Below are 10800 nucleotides of genomic sequence, written 5' to 3'. Positions count from 1 at the left end.
GATAATTATTGCCATCAAATTTTTATGCAAGATGGTGCAAGTCCTCATACAGGTTTGTTTATTTTATACCTGTATATCTACCATTATAATCAAAATTTATTTTATTTAATAACTTTAAAATTATTGGTCCGATTGATCTAAATTTATAATATATATTAAAATATATCAATTAAAATATTAATTTCCAAAATTTGCTTAACCGCGCCTTTTTTATTTATATATTAGCATTTTCAACATTAGATTTATTGAGACATCATTTCTCCAATCGATTAATAAGTCTTAAAACCGACACTCAATGGCCAAGTCACTCACCCGATTTAAATCCACTTGATTTTTGTTTTTGGGGAGCAACTAAAACTGAGATTTATGATTTTCAAAATCCTATAATTAATTTAGACGATTTAAAATCAAGAATTATAAATGCATTTTCTAAATATAATCAAATTAATTTTAATTCTATTATTGAAAATTTTATATATAGGCTATATATGTATAGCCAGAAATGGGGAACATTTTGCTAACATAATTAAATGACGTATTTTATATATAAATTTGTTTACCATTTATTTGTTTGCCACAAACTATATTGAATACTCTATATATACTATATTATTGTTAATTTTAGTGATTGTTATTATTAAAACTACGAGTTTTATTAATCACTGATTAATAATTTAAGAGAAATTATCGTTTTAACAATAATAACACTTTTCTTACTTATGAAAGCAACACATGTATTAAGTAATTAAAAATATTAATTTATTTAACATTAAAAGTACTTTTGTATTCACATGTTTGACACGTGAAAAGTAAGCTATCATTGTAGACAAAGATGTGCACTAATTATATATTATTTCTAACAAATAAGTATTTATTTATAACTCAAAAATAGCATAATTTTCGATAACATCTTTATATTAAACTATAGTTACTATTAAATGATGAAATGAGTATTTTAGCTTTAATTCAAATGCATTTTCATTTTATACAATGTTTGCACTCAATTGTTAGTACATTAAAGACTCAAAAGTCATATTTAGAAATATACGAAATTATAAATGTCACTATTTTATCATCATTTATTTGATTAGCATAGAAGTATCAAATATATACTTTTCCAGCAGAATATTTTTCAATCAACTTATTAGAAAAAATACAAACCATAAAACTAAGTCAACTTTTTTCAACACAAATAATATGACTTACTGTACTTATACAGTATTACATCATATAATATACTGTAAAGATTAGTACAAGTATTTAATAGAATAAGTATTAATAATCTTTAATTAAGTTTCATTTTATTAATATTGATAATACATTTATGTACAAAAAATCTCTTATAAAATGTTTATCATTTATTTGTTATATTAAATTACTTATAAATTCACAAAATACTTAATTTAGTAGTTTAAAAGTTTTTATTTCTTTAAATATAAAAATATTAAATAATGTTATATAAACATTGAGAAGTTAAATAATTTTTATATATTTGAACTTCATATAAAATAAAAATATATTAATATAAATATAAAAATGAAATGAATAATAGTAAATTTTAATAATTATTTAAGTGTTACATAATTAAAATTTTTTATACCTGTAAGAATATACAATATTTTAATTTATATATATATATATATATATAGCAAATATATTTTATAAACATATAAATGTACAAAAAATTTACATCTAAATATTCTTAATATTTTAAAAATCATTTAAAACCTTAATATTTTGTGAAAAAATTATAAATCAGTCAATTCAAATTAACTATTCAATACAGATATACAATATTTATTGATATGCAATGCTAATTATATATTTAGTATTGTGAGTTGACTTAATCTACTGTATAAATAGACAATCACTGATACTATTTGAGTAATACATTTGGATGTAATTATAGTCACAAAAAAAATCAAAAATTGTTCAATATTTTGTTTATAAACTATTAAATATATATTAAATAGCTTTTTTACTTTAACGACAAATTTAATCAACTGATAAGATATGGAGATAAATATTTAATAAACTTTTTAATAAAATACACTACTATTTTATCAATGTTATTAATACTACTAATAATAGCAACATTACTAAAAATAGTTTTATACTAAAATTTTATACAATTTAAAAAACTTTTGCAATTGTAATTTAATTCATATGAATTATATTACGAAAAAATAGTCTACAAATACAGTTGTGTGGGGAATGTTTATACCGTATTCATAACATGTAATTAATACATTTTTTAAGTCTCAATTTTGGTAATTCACAATTATTGATTAGCAAAAATATGGATAAATATAGTCAATTATACCCAATGTAACTAATAATCATGATTGCTATTGTTAGACTCAGACATCAACTAATAATTAAGATACAGTAGAGAAATTGATTCCCGGGTAATACCATTTTATTGTGCACCGAGAGATCAATGGCAGTACTTCAACACAAATGTTTACAATAAAAAAAATTAAATTACGGTAATAATAAAATTGTTAATATTCGTGTTTTACGTGATTCTTATTAATTAATGACTATTTAAACAATTTCAAAATAATAATTTTGAAAATATAGTTTATATCTTTATAAGACATCAGAGAGGATCAGTTAAATAAATTGTGAAAATATAATACACAATGATAAAAATTAGTTGTTATGTATGATAATTTATAATATGTTAACATTTAATATAAGTCCCAATTTAACATTTTTCAGTCACCATTTTCGACAATTTTAACCAATTCAAGTCCAGAAAACATTTGGCCCCGACTTAGGTATATAAGTCACTGAAGATTGATCTGGAAGTCCAATGTCTGTTCCTTTAGGAGACAGTCTTTCATTTGGTTTTTTAGTTCCATATAAACGATTGTATTCTCGATCCAAAATACTTTCGACACTATTTTGTGTAGTTATTGGTGTCGTCGGTGTCGTTGGTTTCGACATTTCTTTAGGCAAATCTATTTCATTAGGTAAAGGCATTCTTGCCTTACCTTTAGAGCCTTCACCGACATTTGGCACGCGTTCATACAAAGGGTTGACAATACCCGTCTTAATCATAGCCATTGTTGGTCTAAAAACATATTCATAAGTTTTTTCATCTTTTGTAAAGCAATTGTTAACCTCTTGCTTATCGTGTTTATCATGACTACTAAATTTAGAAGTGGGTTTAGGAACAGCTGGTCTTGAAGGTGGAGTGGCCGGCAATGGAGGAACAGTGGAGCTATTATCATAAGACTCGACCATTTTAGCTACAAAACCTAGCATTACATTGTCCCGTCTGTTAATGGTTTTGGAAGTTCTTGGTAGTGGACGGGGAGGTTGTGTTGGACGAACACTACTATTTGAAGATATGGATGAGTTATTGCAAGAGTCAACTATTTTTTGCTGTTCACCGCCCGATCGCTTAGTCTCCGTATAGATGTCTTTATAATTATTGTCATTCGTAACCATCACAGGCACTAAATCTGGTTTATTATCGATAATTGTTTGCTTAATCATAGAATAATCGTCTGAACATTCTTTGGATGAAATTATCTTTTTAGGTGTTGTTTCCTTTTCATTCTTCATCATTACAATTGATTGTTCCTCATTAGGAAAGGGATGTACCTTAGCGTAAGGCAATTTAGGTGAATGCAATCCCAACGGCTGTTTATTTAATGAATTAGTATTACTATTGCTATTGATTTTATTATTAGTGGCAACAGTTTTGTTATAAATATTATTATTTCTAATATTATTAATAATATTATTATTTATATGAATAGTGTTTGCAGTGTTTTGTTTAAATACATAAAATAATGGCACAGAAGGTGAGGGAACGTCTGTTGTTACTGAAAGACCACGACTTCGTGTGTTCAGAGTTTTAATGTGTGATTGAGATTCATGTGATATACTTCTATTAAATGCTTCTCTTTTATCTATATTATTGACCAAATCTTCGATACGAATTGGTGGTTGACTCGCAGTAGATGAAGAGCCACTAATTGTAGCCCTACGACGCACCGGGAGTTTTGGTTTTCGTGGATACAATTGATAGACTGGTTTCGAGGCTGACTTATTATTTTCATCGTTGGGAAGGAAAGCGTCATCATCACCATCAGAGCTTGTTGTGGTGGTGGCGGCATTTTTCAAACGACTTCTTGAGGATCGATAGCCAGCTTTGAGGGCTGGGATCTTATATGGCTTGAGGACAATGACCTGACCCAATAAATTGCTATGTCGTGGTCTCTTCTTAATAGTTAATATAATTTCTGTTGGATGTTCTTTCATAGAATTGACCAGTTTTTGCAATTGCCATCCGACTACTGTTTGATAGCTCACCTGAACGATCTCATCTCCCTCTTCAATACGACCGCATCGGTGTGAAGGCGATTGAAATTTAATGCCACCGACGATATGAATACCAGAATATGACGAATGTATATGCATTCCCAACTCTTCGTCCGGTTTCTTCTTGACCGTCACGATGTCGAGTACAGCCGGTTGAATGGCCAACGAGTCGTTTAGTTCTTGTACTATATGGTCACAGAGTTCAGCCAATGTAAAGCAACTTTTCATTATCACATTATTAGGTCTCTCCACAAATTGGTCTCTTTGTGATGTCGACGCTAACTCAATACTTAACCTTAAAATTGTTTTGCGCACCGGTATGTAAAGATCTTGGCCTTCAAATGGATATCTATCGATCCATGAGATGAAAGCCTTAACAGAAGCCAATATATCGGAAACGGCAGATAATGTCTGTGTTGACACTCTGTCATCTTTGTCCTTATTATTGTTGTCTTCATTATTATTGTTATTAATAAACTCTTGACTTCGCTTTAATAGTTGATTATAAAGACCGCGAGATTTACAGCCGAGTCTAAGGGCTAATGACTGAAGTGTTTCCGAACCGAAGTTGTAGTGTAAATGTTTGAGAAGATCCACGGCATCTAAGATGAGCTCCTGATGACCCACTTTCTTGACATTCAATTTGTTTAAGTCTTCACATGAAAGCAACAAAAGTTTGCAGCCATTGATGTTGTTATTCAAGAAAAATTCAATGTGTTGTCCAATACAGTCGTCCAAACCCTTTAGCCAATCGGCCGTATTATTGGCCGTCCATTCGGCGACATTAATGTATGCCATTTATTATACAAACTATTACCACAAACAATGATCACTTAGATTATAGTCAAACACTTCAGCTACTAATCAAACTCATTGTATAACTTATATCACATATAATATACAATAAATAACTTTTTATAACAATATTGTTGAACACATTTAATACAATTAGCCGTATATTTAATAATAAATTAATATAAAGTTATTTCCACTAATAAGACAAACATTGTTTCGTTTCAATCAATGTAATCAAAAAGTAATGTTATTATAATAATATTATTATTGAAATTAAAATACTGTATGTTTGACAACACTGTAAAAGACAATTAAATGGCACCACTTGTAGAGTGTATTGCTATGTCTGCACAGACATCAGTGTCGCCTAAACTACAAGTGATAGTATAGTGGGAAAGGGACTCAACACTTGAGCTAACAGTCAGCTTATGGATAGACTGGCTGTAAAACTCCCAGTGCTCTCACACTATCTATGAATGTCTTTCACTTGCACTGGTGTTTGTAGAGATCAAATAAGGGATAGGGAGAGAGGTATTACTTATTCAGAGATTCAGGGGATCTCTGATTGAGAGAGGCTTAAGGTTGAGCCCATACACCAAAGCAATACATTGTGTGTACAACGGAAGCCGTCAGCTATAATGGTTGAACCAATACACGACAACCTTCATAACAGTCCACTATTAATACATTGGGTTTCATAAACTTGTTTTCTGGCCATACATTACACCATAAGATATAATGTATTAACAAAAAAAAAGTAGTTCTCATTATAAGTTTATTATTTATTATTAGATTTATTAATATTATGAATATTAGTTGCAAAGTAGTCTCACATCACACCCTCCCTGAACTTAAATGTTATTTTTTATAGCAATCTTAGCTTAAAATATATTTGCAATTTGCAACTCAACTTTTTTCATCAAATTGCATATTAAGCTCTCTCTCTCTCTCTCTCTCTCTCTCTCTCTCTCTCTCTCTCTCTCTCTCTCTCTCTCTCCTCATTAAAATATATGTTAAGAATAAATATAATTTATATAATACTAGAAAATGTGATATTTTATTGTCAAGCTATTGATAATAAACAATATACAGTATTTATAAATTAGATTAATTGTTATAAATAAACATTGATAAAGCACTTAAAAGGTTAGTAAAACATTGATAATACAGTTATCATTCAATGATAAGACAAAATCAAACATAAGAAATAACATTTTTATTAATATTTATTAATTTATTGTTTAATCATTTGATTTATTTACACAATATTTTTGATAACAAATGAAAACATAATTAATTTTATGTGAGAATTATCGATGCATTTCATTAAATAATTAAAATGAAAATTCATTGAATTAAACTTAAATAAATAAAATAATAGTTTGTAAAGTTTGTGAATGAATAAATTATAGTAAAATAATGTCAAATAATGAAAATTGACTTATAATTAATGTCTGGGTACAGGTGTTTTTCAGTGTCGGTGTCATAAATAAGGTGTGTATTCATTGATATAATTACTGTATAAGCAGTATTCATGAAGTTTGAAACTCAAAATATGAATCATACAGTATATAGTATATAGTATATACTGTATATACTATCATATATACACTGAATATTATAATTATTATATTATATAAATGCAATATTTATAGAAATTTCTGTAATAGTATAGATTTATTGTAATATATATAAATGGTTTATAAACATTTTTTTCAGTGTTTAAGTAGCACTGTATCTGTGCAACACATTTACTACGACTGGACATTACAGTATCTGTGCATTTATTGTACAACCATTGACTGTATCGTAGACTGTATCCTACAATTGATGGACCCTTACCCTCACTCTTCCCTATACTATAAAATACCAATTATATACCGACCGAGTGTTTTCACAGTACCAATACTTTTTGTCATCATATGGCTGAACCAAAAATTGGTTCCCAGGCTCTCTGGTCTCACTGTATGCGCGCGCTGTCAGTCAAGTCATCCTTTCCTTTAAAAACATTTTACAAATACTGTAGTTGTGAGTCACCGGGAGTTACATTTATACGGGCGATATGTTTAGTACAAACCATTGTTAACCCCTAAAGGCGCCCAAAGACGTGGCTTTAAGTCGTGTCTGCTTTTTGTTAGCAGATATACCGTATTGTCTGCCATATAGTATACAGTATTACAGTACAGTATATAACGTGAATTATAAATAAGATTTTTACTCACAAATAGTTGTATATGTGTTTAGAGTATAAATGAGAGATGAGATGGGGAGATGAAAGAGAGAGAGAGAGAGAGAGAGAGAGAGAGAGAGAGAGAGAGAGAGAGTAAGGGAGAAAGGGAAAGGGAAAAGAGTGTGTATTGAATTTGGCAAATGGTATAAAAATAGGGGTCAATAGTTTATATTGAGAGCCAGAATTTTATTTAAATAATGTTAAATATTTTATATACAAATGTGATAATACTATACATAATATATAACCAAATGTTATGAACAAATACAAGAATTTTTGTGCACTTATAAAAATTATATAAATAAATAATTAATCGTATATTTAGTGAATTATTGGACCTAAAATTGTTCTCAGTTTTTGATAATTTCTATTAAGTTCTTTATTTTTCTTTTATAAATTCTCAATTTCTCTATAAAAAATGTTTACTAATATACTAAATTATATATGCTTTATATATACACTATATATACACTGTATATACTTAGTTTTTAATTTATGATATTAATATCATACAGTATTAAATTTTAACATTGTTATTAAAGTTTGCCTTTTAGTACATTGCATTACAGTATCAAACATTATATTTTATGATTTTATATGAATTTAGTAACTTATTCATTATATATATATATATATCTTTCTATATATATATCTTATGGCAACGGATGGGTGGGGTGTTTAGGTACCATTCGTTGAGACTGAACGAGTGAACCATTAAGACACAAATCAATGAGAGAGTGAGTGAGTGAGTGAGGATGAGGTCAATAACAAAGTTTGTTGTAGTTTTTAAAAATAATACCCATTAAATCATATACTTTATAATATCTGTAGACTTTCAATAAATTATTAGTTTCTTACTTTAGACAATCCTTATAGTAATGGCAAGTGTTGTATATTATTATTGAGTGCCACAGTCGAGAGGGCACAGGGCATACATAAAACAAGTTATGGGCCCATATTATGTACAGTGAAATATATATATATATATATATATATATATATATATACGATGGTGTGGGGGTCACCATCCAGTTGTGTGCCATTCAATATACAGCATATATACTGTATATATAATAGTAAAAGTTGTATATACTTTATACCTGTATAAAGTTTTTCATTGCGTGCAAATGCTTATTATTAATAAAATTGAATTTACATTACTATTTGCTTTATTTCCACCACATTATGGTAGAAGTCAAACATATAATATAAATAGAGAAAACAAATGGTATTTTTAGTGAAAATATGACCAAATTTTGGATACTATTATGTTGTTGACTGCCTTCACCTTTGATAATCCCATTTATTTTAAGACAAGTGCATAGATTTATATTCATTTATTAAAAATATACCTAATGTACAGATTCAGTAAAATTGAAAGTTAAAATTATAAATTATTTTCTGGGAACACAAAAAAGTGATTATATATTAGATTACAATATTGTATATTAAAAACCAGAAATTATATACAGGTTTTTCATCATTTACTGATACAGTAGACTAAAAATGATAATTTTGATGGGTTTGGTTTTAGAAATAAGTTTATATACATCTTTGATTTTGACAAGAGGTTTGGCATCAGTGGCACAGGTGGCACATCACATATATATATGATGTATACCTATGCTCAGAGATATACACAAACATTATTTACTGTTTGCAGTCAATTTTGTTACACTATATGACTTGTGTAGTACATAGTGTACTATACAGTATAGTATACTGAGTATATACTGCACAATGTGTATATATATTAAACTAATACCTGTGGTATATAAAAAATAAGGATATATTTTTGGCGCAAAATTTTTACTATTCAATAAATACATGTTTCCGGCTCTCAGTTTAGATCCATATTCTACACCTGTTTGTTATTCCCATTGCTAACGTCCCGCAAAAATTACATTTAAGTGTATAGTTCAGTAATTTTTTCAGTTTCTTTATCATTTGTTGTTGTGTTAGATTAAGCCATAGGTATTACAATATTGTATCCCACCCCTGATGTTAAAAACAACAAATTCATGTATATTTAAGCTTAGCAGTATATATATTTTAAAATATCTATTGGGTTAAATGTATTAATATTTGCAATCAAAAATAATTGCATTATATTGTATATCTATACAAAGTGTTGCAATAATAATAATTTTTATTAATAAAAATGTTTTTCAAATTAGAAGAGCTTTAGTGATGACTTGTAATGAAAAATGGATATAATGTTTGTTTATTTAAGATTTTTATGTTTATTATATAACTGGTTTGATAAACACGTTTATAACTACAAAAATATTAACTTTAAAGATAAATACTGTACTATTTAAGTATAAACTTAACAAAATGTAGTATTATACAATTTTTAATCTTAGACTTATAAATTTAAAAAATAGAGTAATAATGTTAAGTCACACTATCTATAATAAGATACAATAAATATATGGAATTTAAATAATTGAAAAAATTCAAAACATCCGGTTTGTAATTATATTACTTAGACTATACTATAATACCACACAATAGACCACACATTAATGTAATGATAAAGAGTTTGATAACAATAGTAAAGCCGGGAATTCCCTGCAAGAAAAGTAGCGTTTTGTCTAAAATTAAAAAATTTCGCAATGCGTTTGTAATTTAAATGTGAAAGTTTGTAAAACATTTTATTAGAATTTTATAATAATTTAACATTTTATTTTAATATAGAAATCAAAACTAATTATCTAAACAACAATGTGCTACTAAATCACGATAACTATAATATAAATAATTTATTACTAACGATAACATCCGGACGCTCTGCATATTAAAAAAATTATATAACACATACACTCCTTATATTTATTTATTTATTATATATCTAATGTATTTTATCTGACATTTTATTAAAACAACTCTAAAATTGACAAAAACTATTTTTATAGAGAATTTTTCAAAACTTGAGCCAAAATAATATTTTTGAAAAATAATACAAAAGAAAATTTATTTAAAAAGTAGTGAATTCATTACAATAATAGTGTAAATCAAGTTTTACTTTAAAATGACTTTTCCAACACTACAACACTTTTATTATTATTTGAGTCTATTTTTGTGTTATTTTTAGAAAATGTATTTCAAATTATAAGTAAAAGAGTTATATAAGAGCTTAAAGTCTTAAATAAATTACACAAACTTTTGAATAATGAATGGAAAACATGTAAAGGGATTACTACTACTCTAATAGTCTATAGTACTGTATAGAGTCGATACCAATTGAATTTACACTAATTTTTATAAGTTATTATGAAAAATATTTTGTTTTGTTTGTATTTGTAAATATTTATCTATACTTAAACTAAATATAGTAAATTAAATCGATATTTATCATTTATAAGAGAAATTTCTACATAATTTAAATTTCAATGCTTTATATATTTTATACACTATAAATAATTTATTTATAT

The 10800-nt window shown here is 27.0% G+C and overlaps 1 protein-coding gene across 1 annotated transcript; it reads right to left on the bottom strand.

Annotated features, from left to right (window-relative positions):
• Positions 1–2751: 2751 nt before the first annotated feature.
• LOC128961531 (connector enhancer of kinase suppressor of ras 3-like) lies at positions 2752–5374 on the bottom strand. The gene is made up of 2 exons (XM_054307779.1): positions 3750–5374; positions 2752–3473 (listed from the first exon to the last, which is right to left on the bottom strand). Exons 1-2 carry the CDS (start codon positions 5134–5136, stop codon positions 2752–2754), a joined length of 2109 nt encoding a protein of 702 aa, XP_054163754.1. The 5' UTR covers positions 5137–5374.
• Between the last annotated feature and the right edge of the window lie 5426 nt (positions 5375–10800).

The sequence above is a fragment of the Oppia nitens genome, unplaced genomic scaffold, assembly GCF_028296485.1.
Source record: "Oppia nitens isolate AA-2021 unplaced genomic scaffold, nextdenovo-longstitch-racon4-pilon3 scaffold5_pilon_pilon_pilon, whole genome shotgun sequence".
Lineage (NCBI taxonomy): Eukaryota > Metazoa > Arthropoda > Arachnida > Sarcoptiformes > Oppiidae > Oppia > Oppia nitens.
Note: the sequence above shows the minus strand (reverse complement) of the source record. Positions and strands in the feature narration are given on the sequence as shown.